Raw genomic sequence first — 23,676 nt, 5'->3', positions numbered from 1 at the left:
TCTGTCTGAAGTCATCCCTTGCCATATCAAGAGCTGTTGAGTGCAAGGGAATGAATTTTGCGTGAGTGTTGTAATCCTAGGACAGTCAAATCCTAATTTGAGCTATTTGAGATCTGCTGAAGGTGTAAATAAAATTGCAGGAACCTATCATTTCTCTTAACTTACCTATCTGAAGATCATTAGATTCTGATTTCATGAGGTATTGTGTACTTAGTGCAATTAGTATTCTGTTTTGCAGTATCCTTTATTGTATTTATTTCTGTTCTGTAAACTACTTTCTTACCACATCTCTCTTTATGTAATAAGCTAACCATTACTGAAGGATTTGAGAGAATGAAATGACAGAAGAAGTAATGTCAAGAAATTACAAAAATATATGTAATGTATATATATGTAATTTCATGACATTACTTCTCCCATATATTACCCCCTATATACACCCCTGCCCAAAGTCGTTCTTTAAACTATGCATTCTCAAATGGTTTGAAATCCCTCAGGATTAAACCCACATTAACCCACTGAGGTTAAACTGTTTGAAACTGACTTCTCTCCTTTGTCCCACATTTGTTACACTTCTCTGAATTTTATATTAATTATTTGTTTCTAAATGTCCTTATAGTGGTGCTGCTGGTGAGTGTTAAAGCTCAGCACTGTGGGTCTGGATGTGTCAACAGCAGGCTGGAGGGTTTGCTGCTAATACCAGGGGGCAAAAATCTGAATCACATTGCTAAAGATAGAGAGTCAAAATAAAGTTTAAAAATAATCTTCTTGTATTTTAACAAAACTAAAGTGCAAAATCTGCAGCACTCATGTTTCACCTGGTTTCCCATAAAATACATATACCTACACTTTCAGATCAATATGGACTATAGTTTATTCTGAAGTCCTTTCTATTGCTAGCATTAAGCATGGTTGGGCCCTATGAGGGTGTTCAGAAAAGGAAGAAAAGGGTAATCTGGAGTTGGCAGGAAGTTGAAAGGCAAAGGGAACTTATTCAAGAGGCTGTTAAGGCTTGGGGAATTGAAAGGAGAAACTGGGCAGCTTTGGCAAATGGACAGAAAACAGTTGACAGCTTTGATTATCAGTGCTATGTTCCAGTTCTCAAGCAGTTGAACATTTTCAATCCAGTGCATCTACAAAAGCAAACAGCAGTGTGATCTTTGGGTTTTTGGAGGAGGGATAGTTTGTACTTTTGGAGGAAAAAGAAGAGTCACCTCTGCAGTGGCAGGGACTGGGAAACATTACTTTAAAGAGAAAACACAAATCAAGATTTCCAAAAGCAAAAGCCTAAATTTAGGCTTCGAAGTCCTAATTTAAGAACAGAGAAAGTGGCTGTTTTCCAAAAAGGCTGAGCAGCCAGGCCTGACAGCACATTTCTCTCAGAAGCCAGAACAATTATTTAGATGCCTATTTTGGGGATTTTATTAGAACTCAAGTTCAGGCACTTAGCTGTGAAAACTGGGATCTGTTTCAGGGAGTTCTTGAGCAGTCGGGTGAGAGCTGGAGGATCCTTCTGAAAGGGAGCAGGCTCACAGTGCTTTCAGCTTTAAACGGTTTGATTTGCTTAAAAAGGGTGCCATGGGACAGAAATCAAACCTTTATATTTTTGTGCATCATCTTTACACCTGGAAAGTTACTCCAAGAAGAAACTCAAGAAACACCATCAAAATGTGATGAAGAATTCTTAAATTACTTCATAGCATAAACAATCTAGAATACATTTTTGTGGAAAGCATAGGACAGAATTTCCTTTGAAGGGCTGAAGCTGGTTGAAATCCTCCAGTATGTAGTAGCCATTTCCTCAGAGTAGTTTACATGCATTAGAAGAGCAGGCTGTCAATGCTGGTAGCCTGTATGAAACACTTTCTGTAAATAATTTTTAAAAACGTATTCTACCAAAAAAAAAAAAAAAAAAGCATGTTTTTGTGTAGACTTTAAACTGTATTTTTGATTGTTAACACCAAGAAGCACCAGGGCTATCAATGCCTGGACTGAGCAGTAGGGCAGAGCTTCACATCTTCTGCCCAAATATTTGGGTGGCTGCTGGAGAGTGGTGGTTGTCTCAGCTCATAGTGCCAGAAATGAACCCAGGATGCCAGAAGATAAAAAAACCCTGTCTGTCAAAATCCAGAGGATTATTGAAAATGTAGTATTCTGATGATGTTGCATAATCTTGTTGGGGCAAGGTGCAAGTTTACCCTTTGTTATGTTTGTGTTGCAGAATTAAAATCCAGTAACTTTGTTTGTTTAAAGGATCAGATAGGGTTTTTTTCTGGATTAGATATTTGGACTTGAAGAAATGAAATGTATTCCAGATTGTAAGCTGGACTGCTTCCAGACTCTGATCCAATTTGCCCTGGTTAAGTGCCTTGCTACACTGGTAAAATTTAGTGGCAGAGAGGATGATTTTTTTTTTTTTTTCCATTGTAGAAAGGCAGGTTAGGAAAAACATAACTGGTGTATATAGAGGTACATGTTTTACAAAGCATTGTGTGGCCTAATAGGGTCTTTTTTCCTTGACTGTAGGTACTGAATAAGGCTATGGATGTAGTCAGTCTTTTTCTACAAGGCCTTTGACACAGTGACCCCACAACATCCTTCTCTCTAAATTGGAGACATACAGATTTGATGGGTGAATTGTTCATTGGAAAAGGAATTGGTTGGATGACCACATCCAGAGGGTACTGGTCAGCAACTCAGTGTCCCGATGGACAAAGTGGTGTCCCTCAGGGCTCTGTAGAGGGACCAGTACTGTTTAGTGTCTCCATCAGTAACATGGACAGTGGGATCGAGTGCACCCTCAGAAAGTTTGGCAACAGCCAAGCTGAGTGATGTGGTTGACATGCCTGGGGTGCCATCTAAAGGGACCTGGACAGGCTCAAGAAGTCTTGGGAGACACATGAGGTTCAGTAAGGCCAAGCGCGAGGTCCTGTAACTGGGCTGGGGAAGTCCGCAACCATCAGTATGGTTTGGGGGATGACGGGATTGAGAGCAGCCCTGCTGAGAAGCTCTTGGGGATACTGGTAGAGGAGAGCTGGCAACATGTGCTTGCAACCCAGAAGGCCAGTTGTGTCCTGGGCTGCATCAAAAGCAGCGTGGCCAGTAGGATGAGGGAGGGGATTCTGCCCCTCTGCTTTGGTGAGACCCCACCTGGAGTGCTGCATCCAGCACTGGGGTCCTCAGCACAGGAAAGACATGGACATATTAAAGTAGATCCAGAGGAGCTTAGAGAGCTGGAGCATCTCTCCCTATGGAGACAGGCTGAGCAATTTGGAGCTGTTCAGCTTGGTAAAGAGAAGGCTCCAGGGAGATCTTATGTGCCCTTCCAGTACCTAAAAGGGGCCTACAAGGAAAATGGGTACAAACTTTTTAATAGGGACTGTAGTGTTAGGACAAGGGGCAATGGGTTTGAGTTAAAAGAAAGCAGATTTAGACTAGATGTAAGGAAGAAATTTTTTTCAGTGAGGGCATTGAAACACTGGAACAGGTTGGTCATAGAAGTGGTAGATGCCCCATGCACAAAAAACTTTCAAGACTGGATGATGCTCTCAGCACCATGAGTGGAAGATGGTGGGGTAGTTGGGCTAGATAAGCTTCAAAGGTCTCTTCCAAACTAAACCATTCCATGATTCTGTGAATAGTGTGCCTTGTTGTGGGATGACTTGTAGGTAAAGGAGCATTGCTGCTTGAGCTGCTCATGTATGCGGTCAGCTGCAGAATTTGCTTACCCTACTTTCAGTATTAGGAAATAGGCAAATCACAGCGTTTCAAATGGCCACTGGTTTAATTTTTCTGGGAGTCGATGTTTCTCTGAATTGGGAAACTATTCTAATTTAAAAAGAACCCTTGTAGTTGCTGCTGTTGAAGCAGTGTTTAATGTTGTGTGGCTGTTGGCAGGAGACTTGATGCATTTTCACATGACCCCCTCTGGAACAAAAGCAGATTGTTTCCTTCTGTTTTTCTGTTACACAAATGAGTTCCTTTTGAAACAATTTCTTTTTCTGCAAATTCTGGAAATTGACACCAGGAGTAATTTTTCCTTTGCTATGTGTTTTACAATCTGCTGTCGGATAATGCTGGCACAAAAAGCTGCTTTGGGGTACCAGCCCAGAAAAGCTGAGACCTCTGCAGAGAGCCTCCTCTTCTTGGGGAATGAGTTTTACTTCCAGTTTTATGGAGGACTTCAATGTGGAGTTTCATTTATTGCTGTCTTTACTATAGCTAGGCAGAGTTTGTTTCTGGTTTCTAACTCGTTTCATTTACATATATGCATTTTTAGTGTCCAGTAAATGTAGCAATATATGTAGCAAGTCACTTTTGGCTTGAGCTTTTTTGTATATTTAGTATAACAAACCTTTGGTTTTGTACCAGCCTCTGCCATCTGAAGCCTTTGCATATGAGAAGCAAGGTTGAAGTCAGATGCAGATTATTGGCTGATGCAGTGCTGCATAACTAGACCAATTAGTACTGGATCAGAAGAGCAACAAATTGTTCAAGTGGGGATCTCAAACAACAAAATTAATCATCCAGCAGGGAGTGTGTTTCGTGGCAATATTTAATAGCTGACAAATGAAAAAAAAGATGTGTGACAAAAAAAAGTGCTTTCTCTAAATATCTTTTTTTCTCCTTGTAATTATATACTCATTTCTCACAGCCTTCCTGATGTTCCTGCTTCTGGTGACACAAGTTATATTTTTTTATTCCTAGAACACCAGTGTGCCAGTGCTGTGGCCATTCACACAAGTGCTCATGGTACCATAGCTGGTGAGGTGACATAATCCCAAAAATGCACTTTATTCTGAAGTGTTTGCTTTCTTGGGCTGGGCTTCTTAAGTCAGAAAATAAAACCAGTATGATTTAGGGCTGCAAAAATACTTTCAACACTCCAGGTTATTTCAATCAAGCCATTTTGTTTGTGCCAGGTGACCAGATTCCAGTGATGTTTCTGTGGCTTTCTGTAGTCCCAAGCACTGTGGCATGAAAGGGAAGGTCTCTGTGTGTCCCTGAGAGCCCCGCAGGGAACAGTGGTGGTGGTGCAGGCAGAAGTGCTCAGGGAGCCTGTTGGCCTCCTGCCTGGGGCCCTGCAGTGGAAGGGAAGACCTCAGAGTGGAAATGCATGACCTTAGCCCCTTGTATTTGCTTGGTCCCATAGGAAGTCTGAGCCCCTGCAGGCCTTCCACCACGGGTGCCCAGTCCCACTTGGGACTGGGGAGAAAGCATAATTTGGATCCTGCTTGGCTTTTCTTGTGGGACCTGGATGAAGTTGAGGTTTCAGTCCCAGCTGACTAAAGCCAGAGGATATATGATTAATTTAACTTGCATAAATCACAAATCCCATAGAGATGGGATTTTCACAGGTGGAAGGAAGATATTTCTTTAGGTAGAACAAAAAAAAAAGAAAAATGAACTTTTTTTTCTTCGCAAGTACATATAAGCTTGCATAATTGTTTTGGTTAGTGCTGTGGGTATACTGACAGCTTGTGTTGCATATGCTATTTTCTCATAGCTAAAAATTGTTCTTAATATTAGTACTAGGAAAGGAGAAACACCACAAAATGAAAACCATTCTATTAGAAATGGATAAAATTTTATTAGTGAAAGTACAGTACAGTTCTGGATAGAAAAGAGGAAATTGGCAGAATTGGGGGGTTTTGTTTTGGTGTTTTTTTTGTTTGTTTTGTTTGTTTTGTTTTTTCTTAATCAAGAAGAAAATTACTTCCTCTTCTCTTGAAAACAGCTTTGTGCACAGTTGTCCCTGCTTGTGGACAGTTGCTGCTTCTTTTTTGCTTTAACCTAGTGAGGTACCGCAGTGTGAGTGCCTCCGTGTACAGACCAGGTGCTGTCAATAAATAGTGGCCACCTGGGTACCTGACAGATGACATTTGAATCACTCTACTGATGGATGAATTTTATCTGGTAATGTCTAACCAGTAAGCAGTTTCTGGAAATGGAGATGGTGTGTTTTCTCCCTGGACTCAGTGGCCCTCTCTGTCACTCCGTGACTCTTGATCTCTTGGTTTTATGGGCTGTTAATCAGAGCTGTAATCAGTCACCTATCTGCAGGTGATAGCAGAGCCACTGTTTACGTTTTCCTCCTTCCTCCCTCTTCCCTCCTCTTCCCTATTTGAGACTTTTTGCTAAAATAGCTTCATAGCCTATATATGAAAATTTCAATGTTGCTGGCTTTCTCAAAGTCCAGTCCTCCTCCTTATTGAGGGATCTTTCAAGATGCCAGCTTTTGTTTGCGTGTACAAATTACAGAAGTAGAAGGAACTTCAGGTTAATCTGAATTCATTATTTTAAGCTTTTGTGCATCTGTAACTGTGATTAAGTACTTCAGTGGGAAATGTGGCTCATACACCAATGACTCTCCGAGACTACAGTAAGCTTTATGTACTTAATATATGCTGAAAAAATATATTATTTTTGCTGGAATTTTTGCATACTAGAATTTTCTTTGTTAACCCTAACAGAATGTGTTCAGATGCTGACCAGTAAACTATTTTCCTGAGCAGAAAAACTAACTTTATCCTTTTCTTTCCATTTCAGTAGATTATATAATGGAACTTATGGATAAAACAATCAATAGTTACTTTGATGTTTGGCTTGGACCCAGAGGTAAGATTTCTCAAAAGTTAATAAATGCATAAATAAAAATAACATAATAAATACATAAATCAAACTGATCTTATTAGAACACAAGAAACATTTTTCTTCTAACTTGACGTTGACAGGTGACTACTTTCTTTGGGATCTGCAAAGCATCAAAATGTCTGACAGTGTAATAAATAAGAGTCTATTCAATGCTCCTGATCTTTTGACCTGAAGAGGTCATTCTTCTTACTATCAGTTAAGGTCATGTTGTTTGTCTTAGTGGGTGACTTACCTCAGTCAGATCTTTGCTGCTTTTTTTTTTTTTTATTTAGTAATAGCTTTTATTTTAAAAAAGCCACTTTAATTTGCATTTAATGAAATAAAAAATACTCTTGCCTTCATAACTAGATCTTCTCTGGAATTTTTCACTAAAAATATCTATTGTTTTTGGGAAACACTACTTCTTTGAAACCATTATTTTTGAAGAAGCAATAGTTTTGGTAGATTTTGCTCAGGGAAAAACTCTGCAGGTGGAGGACTGCAGTCCTGGTCAGTGTGAGGAAGCTAGAGACTGTGGAACCAGGACAAGCAGGGGCCTCATGCTGCAGGCTTGGGTAGGATGGTCCAGTTCCACCTGTTCTGACCAGGGGGATTAAATGACTGCATCCTGCACAGAGCGTGCAGAGCAGTGCTGCCCAGTGGCATGTGCTTTCTTCCTCTGACAGCTGCAGTAATGCATTTTCTCTGTCCCACTCAAGATCCAGTGATGGTGCCCCTTCTTCTCAGGAGAAAGTCCACAGGAGATGGAACAAACCTATGATTCTTCTAAGTGTGTTTTCTGTTTGCTTTTATTAGTATCTCGGTGCCCTTGTTGCCTCTCTCTTCATATTAATCCTGTTTACATTAGCCTGGATGTTCTGATGTAACATACTGCCTGTGCTGGCATATGGTCTCTATTTGCTGTATGAGAAAAATCATGAACCATAAAGGTGGCAAATCTAAACAATTCCCTTGTTTGCCTACCTACTTTCCAACCTACAATTTTAAGGCCTCCTTTCATACATTCAGGATCCATGTATGACTCCTTTAAAATTGAGACTGTGAACGACAGCAATACTTGAATTGTTCATTTATAGTTTGGTTAACTTGATTTCAGTACTTTGGACTGACTTAAGTGAGAGGACTGAGGTACTGTGCTGTTTCTGGGTATGGACAACACAGTTGTGGTTCAAAAGGATCACACTAATGTTCCATGTAGTCCCTTCAAATTCTCTGATTGAGGATGGTTTATGTGCTTTACCTCGGAAGCTGATGCATTGCCAACCAGACTGGTTACTCAGGCAGGATTGACTGCTCTGTGTTCCATTGCTCACACAAGGACTCCAAAATGTAATTCTTCCTAATAGCACATAAATTCTAATTGTGTTAGGATTGACTGGAAAATAATTCTCAGGATCATCTACCTATAACTACAGAGGTATCTGCTTTACTCATAGGTTTGAGAAAGGAGGGCTGGTTTGAGAAAATAAAGGGGAGAGATTTGTTGAAGCTTTTATTTATAATTATCTATAGTATTCAAGTGGGTGACAGTTCTGAATGGTAAGGAGTATTTAAAAATAATAGTGGTAATAACTTGAAAATATTTTTGCCTTAGGAAAATAATTATTTCTGCTTCCTTAAATATGTAAACAAAATATTGTTGTTTGTAATTAGCAATGTGGCTGTTAGTAAAAGGGCTTGTTGCACTTCCTTTGTCTTTCTTTGGTATTCCAGCACTGGAATCATTTTGGGTACAACTATTTTAATTGTGTCGATTTCTCTCCTTACAAAATCTAAGTGTTTGTATGTTTCTGTTTGTTTGTTTCAGACCCCAGAGTAAAAGGATGGCTTCTTCTGGAGAACTATACACCTACCTTTATCTTCTCAGCTTTGTACTTACTAATTGTATGGCTAGGACCAAAGTACATGCGGAATAAACAGCCGTTCTCATGCAGGGGTATTCTAGTCATCTACAACCTTGGACTTACGCTGCTTTCTCTGTATATGTTTTATGAGGTAAGAGAAAGAGGGTTGCTCAGGCTTATTTTGCAGTGTCTGTTTTAATTACATTGGCTCGTGTTGGAAGTAGAGCAGTGCCTTTGAATTCAGGGAGCATGTGCAGGAGTGCTGCAACCATTTTCAATGTCACTTGTCTGGGGAGAAAGCCCTAATTGTAATGTTACCTCTAAGGATGGTGTGAAACAAACCTTGCCTTAAACATCTTTGCTGACCTTGGTTAGCAATGTTTCAGATGCGCTTTGCTCAGTTGATTCAAGTGAGGTCCTGATCTTTCAGCATGAACTTGGCTACTCCTTCAGTAACATCTCCTTGCTCAATGTGATTGTGCTGGTGGACTGTACAAAGTACTTTGTAGCAAAACTGTGGCTTTTTCTGGAGGGCAAGATGTTTTATTTACTTCTTTAATCATGCACACACTCCTTGCATCTATTTCAGTAAGCTTGCAATAAGTTCTTTTGCATCCTCTTAGATTTTCTGGGAAAAAAAAATGTTGCTGAAACAATGCCATTGTGATTAATCTATTTATTTAGGCTTAAAATCTAAACATACAAAAAGATTTCAGACTGAAGTGAACGTTCCGTGGACTTCCAAAGATTCAGGCAGTGTAAAGTTTTCCACTTCCCAGAGAGCTCTTTAGCTGCTTTTACTCAGTCAGAACTGTCTGTTTTTGTTCAAGTGAAAATGAAGAACTATGGTAGGGTAAATAATGATGTGGTCAGAAAATTACTCTTTTGCGTTGATGTACAGAATATTCTGGCACACATTTAACCAAAGCGTTTCTTCGTTCTGTAAGGAGATATTTCATTTTCAACATCCTCTTTTCAATTCTTTCACTACAGTCTTTCCAAATACAACCTAGGACTAAATCTACTAATCTCTTTTTTTTTTTTTTTTTTTTTTTGCATGAGCTTAGTTAGAAGTGTATATAAGCTGTGATTCTCCTTTAAGTGTGTAGTTAATTCTATAGTGTTCTATATGGTGAGTGTTTAAAGATGGAGTGATTTAAATTCAATGTTATTTCTCTTGTGTAGTGAATTGTCTACTCAAAAATTATTGGGTTGGTTTATTAAGAAATTTGATGCTTAATTGTTCAGTTGGGTGCAGTTTTGCATTCAGTAGGTACTTGGAATTACTTGTGTTCTTGATGTGCTTACATTTCTAAACTCCTTGTCAGGGTGTTATAATCCAGAAAAAAAATGTGTGTTGATCAGTTTAATTTGTCTAAATGTAGTGTTGATGTTGACTTCAATGTCCATCCGCATTATTTGATGCAGGTATTATTTACAGTTATATAGTGATCTGTTGTTTTAACCTCCAGAAATGTTATTGGGAGTTTAGAAGTGCAGACTTTTCTTCAGTTGTACCAAGTGTGAATACTTGGATAATACTCATAGTTTCTAAATTACTGTAACATTCTGCTATGTTACAAAACCTACTGGTAAATTTAAACAAGAGAAAATACCATAACTGTTGATCCTATAAATGTCTTTTTCTTGCTAACAATAAACTGGTTACCAAGGGAGGACTGTTCATTATATGCTGAAGAAGTCCTCATATTTGTAACCAGATAAATAGCTTTTATATTGTGGAGAAATGACACAGCTAAAATACAGTGAATATTAAGACCCCTCCTTCCTATATAATGAAATACTTCATGTGAAAATGAGTGTTGCTCTTAATCCAATATTAACCATATGGAACTGTTCATTAGTATTGTAAATATACCTTCTCCTTGTAAATGGGCATACACAAAGCTAGAGCATTATGAAGATTATTAAACACATTATAGCATTATAGTGGCAATAAAATGTGGTTGGCAGCACTTACAAGGTGGATGTGAGGGCAAGTGATGCTCTACAACAAGGGACTGATCCCATAAAAATGCTGCAAAGCAGAGAGCCATGCTGACATAACACCACACTGCTTGATGTTTGCAGGGAGAGAACCAAAGGGTATAGTGGAAAAATGGGTTCTTGCATCTCTAGGTATGTTCTCTATCTGAAGTAGCTGCACAGTTACCCCTGTTGGTGCACAGCATGTGATACCCTTGCTCATATCGCATCAGTTTTGGAAATTTTCGTTTGAAGGGTTAGCCATATATCAGTACTTTATAGTCCACTTATTTGCTTTTAAGACAGAATAATGAGGAGCATTAGAGAACTTGAGTAGCTCCCTGTTCTCCTCCTTGTTGTAACGAGTTCTCAAAAGACCATTTTACATTTCAGTTGGATTAAAATTTTTCAATCCTACTGTGAGGAAAATCATAAAAAGTCACCATTTATGAACTTGCTTAGTAGCGTGTCTGGAAAGAAGTTGCTTTAATAGCTTGTGTGCAATACACCTGAAACCCTACTTTGAAGTTTTTCCGGAGTTACAGCTGTGGTGATTCAGGTCATGATTCATAGCATCACAGCTCAGTTTGCATATTATGTGAGCAAAACAAGATGTTAAAGTGAGGTATCCTCCCAACTGGGATGAAAAGAGTGACCTACTTGGTTTTCTGACCTTTACATCTGAATGATTGTAAGCAATAACATGGGGAAATTTGGCATCATAGGATTTGTGTAACTCCAGGTGTTGTGTACTTTGGTCTAAAATCACTAGGAATGTTAGACCTGTTATGTGGAATTCCTAATACTTTCTGTCTGTGTTGCTATACCTTTTTTATTAGGATATTTAATTACTTGGCTGGGTTTTGGTACTTGCAGAGAAGTGGATTGCTCTTGTCCCAGACAATATAACAGACAAGGCAGATCTAGGGGAGCTGGAGAGGTTTTTCCAGGCTAATTTGTCACATAATTCAGGAAGACAGGATGTTCTTCGGGGACAAACAATGCTTTATTCTGTAAAAAACTACAGTGCTTAGACTTTAGGGAGAAATAACACTCTCATGTCTCAGGCAGGGTCATCAAGGAATGGCCTCCTGCATGGTGGAGCAGGTGTCTAGCAGGGGCTGGCAGTGGGGTTATAGGATATGGGCTGATCACCTGCTGGCTGGCACGGCTGTATCTGGAGGAGCTGCAGGAGCAGCTGGAACAGCAGAGGCAGCGCTGCTTCCCCCTGTGCTGCTGCTCTGTGCTGGGACCACAAGGTGCCTGTGCAAGGGCCCATGGTTTTCTGCTTGAGTCTCAGCTGGGCAAGGTAGCTAGGAGGGGAGAGAGCCAGTTACACTGCACACAGACCTGTGTTGTTTTGGGAGAGTTTGTTAGTAAAACTGGCCAAGTGATCTAGACCACCTGGACTTCCATTAGAGAAAACTGGTTAATGATGAAGGCTCACTTTCTTAAGTGATCTCTTTACTGTCTTTTTTCTTCATCTGAAAAATTAATTCCATACTGAATCTGCCTGAGAAAAGTCTTAGATTTTCCTGATGAGTGAGGTGTTGCATATGCTGTAGGAAATGTCTTAGGAAGCAGGGGACTCTGTGCAGAGGTGCTGTGTCACAGGAGCCATGGGTGGCAGCTAGGCTGCTCATTCCTCTCCCCTTTCTTTCTTCACTGTCCTGAAGCTCTTATCTCTGCCCCGGGGTAACTGCATTCATGCAAAGATAAAGTTCTGTATCTGTGCAGGCATTTGCTTGCTTTGATCAGACATGAACTTCTGTTTCTCTTCATTCTAATCTAGCTCTCTTCTGAGCCTTGTAAACCCATCACGCCTTGACAGAGTGATGCAGTGCTAGGTCCCTTATCTGCCCCTCTCCTGAGTGAGTCTCAGACTTTAGTGTTATCACAAGAAAAAACAAAGTCCTCCGCAGTAACACCTCCACCCAGTCAGACTGGTATTAGTGTCCTGGCCTATTTCGGTAGCAGAGGTGGTAAAACAGCATGTGCTGCAGCATTTTAAATAATTCAGCAATAGAATTACAAAATGAAAGCAATAGGAAAAAAGAAAAGTTCATTGCAGGGGAAGAAAGTGTGGGTTGTTTCAGCACAAATGGAATCTTGAGCTGCAGGTTTTTCCTCTGAGCTGAGGAGCTTAACATTGAGTTTGAGTACCATTTTAATTGGCTTATGAACTGTCTTTTTGTGCTGTTTAGAAACCATGTGAAGTGATTTGCTCAAGTGCAAATGGTTATGATTGGCCTTTTCTTGACATGTTGATTTCTCAAGAGAAGGTTTACCTGTGGTTGTCCTCAGCAATGCCATCAGCAGGCCTGGACTCCTGCCAGCCTGAAGATGAAGGACTTCTGGAGAGAACAGGCAAGGAAGGAGAGGTTGTCTCAAGGCTGTGTTGACAGAGGAGTCACCACTCTGTTTCTGGGCAAGTTTCAGACCTACTCTGCAGTGGTGTAAGGAGATCTTGGAAACGCAGGCCATCCAGGGAGGAGACCACAGCAAACGTGCGCAAGGACTTAAATGCACTCCTGAAATTTCTGACCCCTCCTTATAGCTTTTGTGGTGGCAGGGAAGCAGCTCCCTGGGAATATACACCTGTGCCTAATGGAGCCATTTGTGGTCATGTTTCAGAGTTATCTCTTGCTTTTGTTTTCTGAAGCCTTCCAGCATGTGATGAAAGCATTGTGGGTACAAGAAATAATGGTGTCAGGCAAAGGAGCAGCTGGCTAAATGGGGAAAAAGATTATTACAACATGTGCAATCAGTTCCTTCTGGAAAGTGGGGAATGAAATTATTTTCATAACCATACTAACTATTTATATGATAAAAGATGCTGACAATTCCTACAAATGTTGCTTTGCTTATGTCATGTGTGGCTGTGAGAGTATTACAGTTCCTAGCATACAATAATATATTCTTTTGTAAACAAGGGAGTATTCAGGTTGAGGTGAAGCCACTGCTCATAGCCACATTGATGCCATTGTCCTTTAGAAAGGTGGGATCCATGGAGGCAACCTTGGTTGCATTACACTCTAGGTGGTGAGCCTGTACCACTTGCGGGAAAAGTGCTGTGGATTCACTATGCCAGCCTTTACTGGGAAGAAGTTTATGGAGTGCAGCATTAATGATGGATGTTGTTTGGATTAATTACAATGTAAACAATGTGATTATTCTTCTATTCCTAACACTTCCTTGAGCTATGAGAACTGTGAAAACTATGAGAGAAACTATGAGAGCTGTGAAAACATCTGTAAGGTCTTAACATGATCACAGCACAATGTGGTGTTCTGCCTGAGGGACTGGCGGGCACTTGCAAGGCACGCGGACTTTCCCTCAGTGCCTGAAAGCGGCTTGGTGCAAAGCTTGCTCTGGGGCACAGCTGGTCCTTTAGCAAGGTGCCACTTTTAGATTGGTGTCCTCTACAGAGCCCTGCAGCCAGGAGAGCAATCCTTCCTTGGCTGCCTTCCCTTTGTTGCTCGGGTAGGGAAAGTGCCTGGGTCTGCTGCTGATGTGCACGGCTGCCCTGCCGTTGCTGTGGCAGAGTGCTGTCAATTTATCTCTAATACAAGAGATACTTTCAGATCTGTATATTATGATAAACTAGATGTACATTTTTTCCCCTAAATTGCAGTAATAATACTATCTCAGAAGGTCAAAAATAATGACCTAGGCTGACTTGAGTATTTTAAAAGCTAATATAGGAGGAAAATGAGGCATGAAGGAAATAACACTGGGGAAAGGTATATCATTTAAGGGATAATCTTTATCGAACCTTTTAAAATTGGCTTCCTGTTCACAGTTCTGAACAGCATTTTGTCATACCAGTCATTGGAGTCCTTTAATCAAGTGATCTTTTAAAATTACTTTTAGTATAAGGAATTTCTACTGTGGCTTTGCAAAGCTATTTTTTATCCTGTAGATAGATAAGGGCAAAACCATACAACTTGCTTCTGCCTTTCAGATGTTTTATGAGATACCTAACAAATTTTTTTCATTTGGGAGTTGCCTCAAGTTGTTACTCCTCTCCTCATGCTATTCCCAAGGGGAAGAACATCTTTATAAACAATGTTCAAAGATCCCTTCTGTTGAGATATTAAAGGGTATCTTGTTCATGTCTTTGCTCATGCTTCCTTCTCCCATTCAACTCTCAACCTGTCCTACCGTCTGTGAAAGGGTGAGAACATCCAGCATGGATCTTGTTTCTCTAGAGTTCAGAGCCAGCCCCTCCACAGCAGACACCCTGTCATCTTTCATAACCAGTAGTTGATCATTGATATTTATTGTGACTCCGTTATGTTTGAGGTGTTACTTGTTATGCCAGGAAGTGAGGCAGGCAGTGGCATATCCTGCAGAGGAAGTCACTTATATTGGGAAGGATGTAATGTGCTTGGGGTGAGTGAGTTGCTCAAAAAGATCTTGAAGAATGGCAATGCAGTGAAGCATGTGTTGTTAACTGTTAAGGAGAGCAAAACTGAAAATATGCCCTGTCATGTGGTTGAAAAAAATGTAGCCACATCTCTTGAGTATAAATTTTTTTAAAGATACGGTTCTTTCCAAAAGTAATCTGAAGAAAAATTTATTTACTGAACTTTGGTTATCTACTTTCTCTAACAATGAGACCATCAGCAAAGAAGGAGACTTCACTCTGAAAATGCTCACACTGTGGGATAAGTGGGGATAAAATGTTTTCTCCTATTTTTATTCTGGTATACCCCAATTGGGAGAATTTATTAATTCACTCTTCACTATGATTCAGTCACTGCTTGGAACTTGAATTCAACCTAATGCCACTCTCAGGTGTCCAGGATTTTCTTGACACCAGATGTCTGGGCAGAGCCATTGTGGAGGTTTGCAGGTGCTGTGGAATTCAGCCTTCTCCCCAAATAATGCTTTATTTTTTTTATTTGCTCAGCTGGTGACAGGAGTGTTGGAAGGAGGATACAATTTCTTCTGTCAGGATACACACAGTGGAGGAGAGGCTGATATGAAGGTACCGTAATGGAGACTTAGAGCTGGAAATGTTTCAAATTGTGCACTTGAGTGTAAGTGGAGAGCAGAACACTATTGATCTTTTTCATCTTTTTGCAGTACAGTAGACAATGCACTGTCAGACATAATAGTTAATCTATGATGTATTCATGGTTGGTATTTATGTGCAAATTTTCAAGTGTCCCCAGATCAAAAAATGAGGACTTGGTCTTCACACTGTATCCAACCACTCTGTGTTGAGACTACCCTTCTCTTTCTGAGATTGGTGATTATTTCTTCTGATCACAGTTCTGACTGCTCCTTTACAGAGAGCACTGCAGCACCAGCTCTGGTTAAGTATTTTCTTATTTCTCCCAGGACAACCCAGGTGCACAGCAGTAGCCTCATGAAGCAGTCTTTGTCATCCTGTTTTCAGCTGTAGCTATAGATTTGTACCTCTGTCTCCTATGGAGAAACCTGAGGCAGAAGTATTACAGAAGGTCCCAGCAGTGTCTTCAATCCTAGTAGTGCAGGACAGAATCTTGGATTTTAATCAGTTAGATAATGTAAGAGCTGAAAACCCCCACAATGTGCAATGCTTCTAAAACCTGTTTCCTCCTTTCCAGATCATACGTGTCCTCTGGTGGTACTATTTCTCCAAACTCATTGAGTTCATGGATACCTTCTTTTTCATTTTGAGGAAAAATAATCATCAGATCACTGTTCTGCATGTCTACCACCATGCAACAATGCTGAACATCTGGTGGTTTGTTATGAACTGGGTGCCTTGTGGTCACTGTAAGTACTGGGTTATGGTGGGGGAAGATCTGCAACAGGGGCTTTGTTTCGGTGGTCTTTTGATCAAACCAAACATCTCTGGCACCTTCAGCTGCAGGATTTGTTCTGTACCATATTAAGCTCCTTTGCTGAATTACAACTGTTGTAGATGGTTGCAGGAATTAAGCTGCCAGTGCAGCCTCTAGGAAAGGAATGTCTGTGTAGTTTGAAGAATTTGTGTGACAGTGTGACATTTATCAGGTGTATTAGCCCAGGTGAGATACCCATCAACCTTGCTTTCTCTTTTTTTGCTGTAGTTATAGACCCTCTGATGAAACAATACTCTTTTCCAAGTCAAGCCAGAAGCTTGTTTCAGCTATATAACAGCTAAAAGTGACTCTAGTCCTTATGTCTGTAAAATTCACTTGAGATATGACTTTCTTAATTTAAGCTCATTATACCACTGGCCATAACAAATTATTTCAATTAAAATCTTGTCCCCTGAGCACTAATGAACATGAACAAATGAATCTTAAGTGGAAAATTTCCATGTCTCTCTTGTCTAAATCCTGCTAACCTTTGGCAGTCTGACTTTAATTCTTTACTTCTACTGCATTTAGCTGGCATCTAGTTTCCTAACTGCATTATCTTGGCTTAGCTGTGGTTAGGATGTGCAGCTTATAGATACTGGTTTTGTTGAACACTCCATTCAAGAGAAACCTTTTCAAACCCGATGGATGTGAGCTACTGGCAATGCAGACTAAGAGGCTGCATTCCTCGGGAGTCTGGTCTCTGAGCCAAACAGCATAGAAACTTGTATTTGTTTTGTGTTGTCAGCACAACAGTGAGTAATACTGAACTTATAAAAAGTTTGCATTTGAAAACACATTCTCCTCCAAGGAAGTCAGTCCTTGTTCATACAGCAATCAAAACTGCATGTATGTAGAATCTGTCTTGTGCTCACGTGTCTTGAAAACACTTTTGTACTATTTCTAGTCATGTGTTTTTCTTCTTCTAAGCTTTATGTTCTGTTGTGTCATCACAGCTCAATGCAGTTCGGTGTTAAGCTAGAAGCTTCTTTAATGACTGAGGGTGCTGTAAACAAGGACAAATAAAATAGCTAACTTGCAGTTTCTGAAGGTATCTGAAGCCAATGACAAAATTGGCTCCTGCCTGGAAGGAAGTGAAATAAACCTAAAAGTAGAAGGGTGAAGCTATTGATTGTTTGGTAGGTGAGCATTCCTTCTTTTTATCAGTTTCCTCAGTTCCTCTGAGAAACCATAATGTAGATGTGAAAAAGAGTAACTTGAGGAAACAAAACCAGAAGACTGGTGTAAAGCATAAAGCTGCAAAGCAGTTCAGCTACTCCATTGGGTAGGCAGAAAAAAAAACAGGGTAAAAAAAGAACCCTCTTGCTTTTCTTCTAAGAGAAATCATCTTTTAAATAGTAACATTTTGAACTTGTTATTTTTGTAGGTTCCATGAAACAGCATGTTCCTTCCTGGTAATGCAGTGTACTTTCTTTTTCACTTACCCTTTTTTTAGCTTACTTTGGTGCCACACTGAACAGCTTTATCCATGTCCTCATGTACTCCTACTACGGATTGTCTGCTGTTCCAGCAATGCGTCCTTATCTGTGGTGGAAGAAGTACATCACTCAGGGGCAGCTGGTGAGTGATTTGCTCTTCAGTGCTTCAGCAGGCTCTTGTATTTGTGATGAGGTCCTCTTTTCTTTACCAAGTCAGGAAATTTTGGCAGGGGATAGAAGAAGAGGGAATGAGAGCTAGTACCTTCTACATCTTATAGTACCTACATCACCTTAGAAATCCAACTTTTGCACATCTGTTTGCTGTGTTTTCAGGATGATGGGGACTGGGGATGTACATGAATCAGTGCTGAGGTCTCTGGGATCTTTCCCCCCTCCACCATGTTGTGTGGCTAGATGCATTTGGGAGCTACAGTGCTGGGATTTCTGGGACTCAGTAGCCAGGGAGGAGGCTTTTCTTACAAGCCCTCTTGAGCTAGCCTGGTCTTCCCTGTGCTTGCTTGGTTGGGCTGGGACAGGCCAGAAACTGAGTGCAATGCTGTCCACAGCTAACAAGGGCCATTCTAGTCCTGCAGGACAATGCCTTTTCTGTCCTACTTTTGCATGCAGTTGCAAATGGTTTATTAAAAACTATTCAATATTTCTGCTCTCTTTCTGCACTTTAAATGGGCAGATTTTTTTCTCCTGTAATTCTGTGTTGGACTCCTTGTATCTGTTTGCATTGTTTCTAACATGTGTAGTGATGAAGCCTGACCACTGTGTGCTGGAGGTGATAAGAGCAGTGAAATTAAGTAATACAGCACATGCTGTAGTGATACTGCCAGAGAACCAGGTTTCAATGTGTACAACATGTCAGAACACCACAAGGAAATGTGCATGAGTGTTCTCTCTTCCCCATTTTGTAGAGGGGGAAACTGAAACCTAGAGATAAATTATTTTGTTATATTCTTACCCCCCACCCTGCCCTTGCTCAGAGATGTGAATAGTTTTAATAACATTTACTGGTGATGATTAATAACAATTTACTGCCAGCAATTCACAGTGTTGATTCTCTACATGCTTTTTTTAGCACTGTTCTTACTGAAGGATGGCTAAGTATTGTAGTTGAGGCCTCATTATTTTCATGGGAAGCATGCTGGGTTGCTTTGGTTTGAGGTTTGTTTCTGTTTTTCTTTCCAGATTTAGGCTCTATTATTCATCCTGGTTGTTCAAGTGCTACAGAGTGCAGTGTCTTGGTGCTTTGGTTGCTCCCCTGGCTATTGTCATAGCTGCTTTCACTTCCTTGCCTGCTCTGCATGCATAGCTGCTAGGGCAGCAAAATAGCAGAGCAGGACAAACAGTCTTTCCCTTTTTAAATAAACATTCCCTAATCTGGTAGCCTTTATGTGAGGATGAATTTTGCCTAAGGCCCTCTGCATCACATAAGCCCAAACTCTGTTTTTGCAAAAGAGATAATTGGACCCTTATCCACCTCCCTGGCTCCACAGCTTCCCTGCAGCCTTTACCCCAAACATTCTTCCACTGGAGCTGTATGTCAGACAGTTCCTGTCTGTGGGAAGGGATTGCAGGGGTCTATCTGTAGACCACGTTACCCCACGTCTTTTGCAGCTGAAGCAGTGAGATGCAGATCTACTCCATTAGAATGGTAAAGTCAAATCCCACTGAACTCTCACTAGGAAGAAGTGACTAGGAAGAATGTTCCAACTCTCACTTGGAACATCTATATATCAGTTCTATATAAGCTACTCTAATGTTCTAAAATGGAAAAATACAAATAAACATGCTTAAGAGGATACCACATTCTGAATGTCTGCTAACTCAGGTTTGCAGAGAAAACGCTTGCCAGACACACAATATTACATACTCTTTACTTGTTTATGAAATAACTGTTGGGGTTTTGGTCGCTCATGGTTTTTTCCTCCTTCCATTAATGTACTCTTTTTCTCTTATTTTTGTTTTCTCTCCCCAGATTCAGTTTGTCTTGACAATCTTCCAGACCAGCTGTGGTGTTGTTTGGCCATGTGCATTTCCTCAGGGGTGGCTGTATTTTCAGATTTCTTACATGATTTCTTTGATTATCCTCTTCACAAATTTCTATATTCAGGTAAAAGTGACATCAACTCTTTCTAGCATTCTGCTGGCTGTGACAGAAAGATATGCTTAAAATGTCCTTTTGCTATCCTTCACTAACTTGCATATGTTCTTGAAGTACTACGCTTATTGATCAATCCTCTACTTTCAGATCTCTGATGCTTTGTACCCATAATTCAGAATGCTTAGTAATTTCAGTAAGCCAGTTATACAAAAAAATGGCTTACTGAAATTTTAACTGCAGGTAAGGGAGAGGAGGAGCTTTATAAGACAAAGCTTTCCAGTCTGAAATAAACCAGCAGCATGTGAACCTGAGAAGCACCCGAAGGTGTTGTTCATTTCTGCTTTTACAAGGGGAAATGCTTGTTTTTTATCCAGGGAAACTTCCTAAACTCACAACATGCAGAAATCTGGATTTTGTTCACTTCTACAGGCACTTTTTTGTATTTTCATATGGAAAATTAGTGGGTTTAGTTGTGTTTCTACAAATCTGATTTCATGTTTGCAGAGATCCAGATTTGGTATGTGTAATTCTGAGCAGTTCATAACTGAGCTCTGTACAAAGGTGTACAACTATTTTCTACAGAAAATTATGTACTACTGTCTGCAGAAGATCAAACCTGCTGCCCCCAAACAAGCAAACTCTGGTATATGTTTCAAATAGCATTGGAAAGATTTGGGCATTTTGGTTCTGGTGAGAATGATTCATGGGGGAAACACAGCAGGCTTCCCTGTCTGTTCTTCTGGTACTTCTTAGAATCAATCCCGTGATTTCTATCACTTGCTGCATATGAACATGCTAATTAAACATTATCATATATTCCAGATATTACTTGACTTTTTTTGTCAATTTTGCTCATATTTTAACTTCTAATTGTTAAAGTTCTTTTCACACAAAAATTTGGGGAAATTTGCTTTTGTCAGGCAGCTGAGCCCCTTTGAAAAATTTTTACATATATTTTACTCTCTGTAATTTTTCAGTCTCCCCGATCCTGTTAGTTTTTGATTCTTGTGTTAGCAAATAGAAATTCCCATCATATTTCTATCTCTGAACTTCCCTCACTTTTATTGTTTACCTACCTCTTCTGGTTTTGTTCAAGGTACTGTCACCTGCAGTGCCTCAAACCTCCTTCCTCACATGTCATTTTGAGTATATTCTTATCCCATAGTCTGCTCATAAAATTGCTTCCCTTGTTTCTAATTTACTATTAGTATAACACTGCCATCATACTGCCAAGCCTTTTTCCTTTCAAGTGAACTACTCCTTTCACTGTGATGAATGAAAGGCATAGTGTAGTCTCATACACAAAAAGTGGTTGAGCTTGTTAGACTTACCACTGGCACAAGGTCTTTAAAAATGATGAATGCAAGTTTACTTTTGTGTTTCTAGAATTACTATGAAGAAGTGGTTATTTATATCTAATTAAGCAAAACCATGTGTCTTTCCATGTATTTTAGACTTACAACAAGAAGGCATCCTCGAGGAGGAAAGAGTATCAGAACGGCTCCACGGCCATTGCAAACGGGTACACAAACAGCTTTTCTTCCCTTGAGAACAATGTGAAACAAAGGAAACAAAGGAAGGATTGAAGACCAAACTGAAAAACCATTTTGATAACCCCAACAACAAAATCATCTGATTGTAAGCACAATGAGAGTTGTGCACTAATACTCTAATGGCTACTGTAACTATTCCTGCCTAGAATAGTGTGATTTATGTAGGACTTAACCAGTGCAAACACCCTAGAAACCGTATACAGAACATAAAAGTAGGTTAAAGTTTAAAAATAATTCTGGGCTGTCACTGACCCTGCTATAGACTATGGAAGGGAGTATTATCATATTATCCGACACTGCTGTTGCCTTACTAGTCAATATGATAGGTGCTGAATTATGATTCACAATTTGAAAACACTGTAATCTAAACCTCCATTTTTTTAACTATAGATCATGCATGTGATTGTAGAGGTAATTTGTATGATGCTGGTTTCAGTAGATAAACACACATGCCTTAAATTAAAAAGCAGGGCCCAAAGCTTATTACTGGTTTAAAAATTAGGGTATGTTTCAACTTTTCAGTTGATTGACTTTTTATCAAAAAGTCACTTAGAAGAATCCATTCATCATTTTACTGTTCTGTATGTGATACATGATGCTACGTATCTCTTACTTGATACAGTGAAATTGGAAATGGCGCATTTAGTTTTGTATATTTGGCTTTAATTGACTCAACAGTCACAAAACAGATGGAAAAGTTACTTTACCTTTTGAATAGATCTTATTTTTTTATTTGAAGTACATCACTAACCTAAAAGTAATTGGCGTGTACACAGTCGAGTAAGATTTAAATATTGTCTCTAAAGTTTAGAGCATATACAGGGTGGAGCCATCTATTCTTTTTACTTTTTTTCTTTTTTTTTTTTCTTTCTTATTCCTAAGAATTCTTAAATGCTAAAAGAAGAGTGTTTTTTAATATGAAACTGGCAGTTTCAAGTGTTATTACCATAGCCATATCCATATTTTAGGAGCTACTGTTTAAGTCTGTGACATATCCAAAAATATATTTAAAAGTGGAGCCAGAAAGATGCTTTTCTGATGGAATTGTCTGTATTTAAGTTGGTATCTGAACTGTTCTTCATGTAGCATACATTCACTTTCAAAATGTGCCTAACACAAAGATGTTTTCTTTTTCCCAAACAAGCAAGTTGAAACAGTTTAAGTCATAGCTAATGTTTTTTAAATGTTACTGAAATGTGCTGGAAATGTCTGTTTCTGTAATGTGAGTTCTGTATATCACTGGTAATGTTTTGGCTTGTTATCTAAGGATTTGGTTTGAGTGCTGGTTAAAGTTACTCCTTCTTGTAAAATGCTGTCGTGCACATATGAGGAGTCAGTTGCAAAGCCAGTATCTGTTGCTAGTATTCTGGTCTCTTCCATGGTGGAGTCCATTAAGCTCTGAAAAATTGAATTGTGCAAGACATTCTGCTGGTCATTGCTCAAGTTTAAGTATTTGGTTTTTTGATATTTATATAAATGCCAGTTTTAACACGTTTAATTGTTTTTAAATCTTTTTTAAAATTTTTGCACATCTCTTAAGGAATTAATAAGTTCTCTTACTAGCCTTGTGGGTTTTCATTCCTCGTTTTGAAGGAGACAGTGTCTGTTATGTTTACATTATCAAAGCTTGTGCGTGTGTCTTCATTTCTAGGTACTGGTTTGCAGAGTCTTTACATAGCTCAGTACAGCAGCTATAATGTTCAAAATAGGCTGTCTAAATGTGCTAGAAATAAACTCTTGGCTCATCTGAATATACTTCATTGTTAATGTTTGACATGGTTTAATCATTAAAACACTTTTGATGATCTTTGCCTGAATTCTGCGGGTCTGTACAGATTTAATGCATTGCCTCATCCTTGTCCGGCCAAGGAAGAGCCACCATGATGGAAGAACAGCTGCATTTAGTGTACCAGAGATTTGGCAACACATTCTTTACAGAAACCTTTGGCAGTTACTAAACACTGTTCCCTGGCCTGGCTGTGGAAATACTGGTCTGCGTGGTGGATTTAACCCCCACTGGGATTACCGACTCACTGAATGCAGAGCAGCCCCAGTAGCTCGAGATGAAGAGTGCCAGGAGCAAAGCTTAATGTGACTGAGGGGGACTTCGTGCCTCAGCTGTACTATCTATAAAATGTCTCCAGAATGGCAGCATTTTTGCAATTTCCTTTTAGCTCCCCTTTGCACTAGGTGATCATTTTGGAACCCTCTCTAATTTGAATGTTTGATCAGTACATTGCAACCGCCCCA

The 23,676-nt window shown here is 39.7% G+C and overlaps 1 protein-coding gene across 5 annotated transcripts in view; it reads left to right on the top strand.

Annotated features, from left to right (window-relative positions):
- Positions 1-23,243, top strand: part of ELOVL5 (ELOVL fatty acid elongase 5) — a 39,375-nt gene extending 16,132 nt beyond the window's left edge. For 3 of the 5 annotated variants that reach the window (XM_030267348.4, XM_030267346.4, XM_030267345.4), the window contains 7 exons: positions 6,550-6,618; positions 8,462-8,649; positions 15,400-15,477; positions 16,082-16,253; positions 17,778-17,902; positions 19,748-19,882; positions 21,328-23,243. In XM_030267348.4, coding sequence (XP_030123208.1) covers positions 6,561-6,618; positions 8,462-8,649; positions 15,400-15,477; positions 16,082-16,253; positions 17,778-17,902; positions 19,748-19,882; positions 21,328-21,459 — 888 coding nt within the window. In that variant the 5' untranslated portion in view covers positions 6,550-6,560 and the 3' untranslated portion in view covers positions 21,460-23,243. The remainder of the gene's footprint in view (positions 1-6,549; positions 6,619-8,461; positions 8,650-15,399; positions 15,478-16,081; positions 16,254-17,777; positions 17,903-19,747; positions 19,883-21,327) is intronic. The other 2 variants (XM_041715046.2, XM_030267347.4) reach the window with 1 other exon arrangement.
- The last annotated feature ends 433 nt before the right edge of the window (positions 23,244-23,676 follow it).

The sequence above is a fragment of the Taeniopygia guttata genome, chromosome 3, assembly GCF_048771995.1.
Source record: "Taeniopygia guttata chromosome 3, bTaeGut7.mat, whole genome shotgun sequence".
NCBI classification, from domain to species: domain Eukaryota; kingdom Metazoa; phylum Chordata; class Aves; order Passeriformes; family Estrildidae; genus Taeniopygia; species Taeniopygia guttata.
The sequence above is the reverse complement of the archived record's forward strand: the minus strand, read 5'-3'. Positions and strand labels throughout refer to the sequence as shown.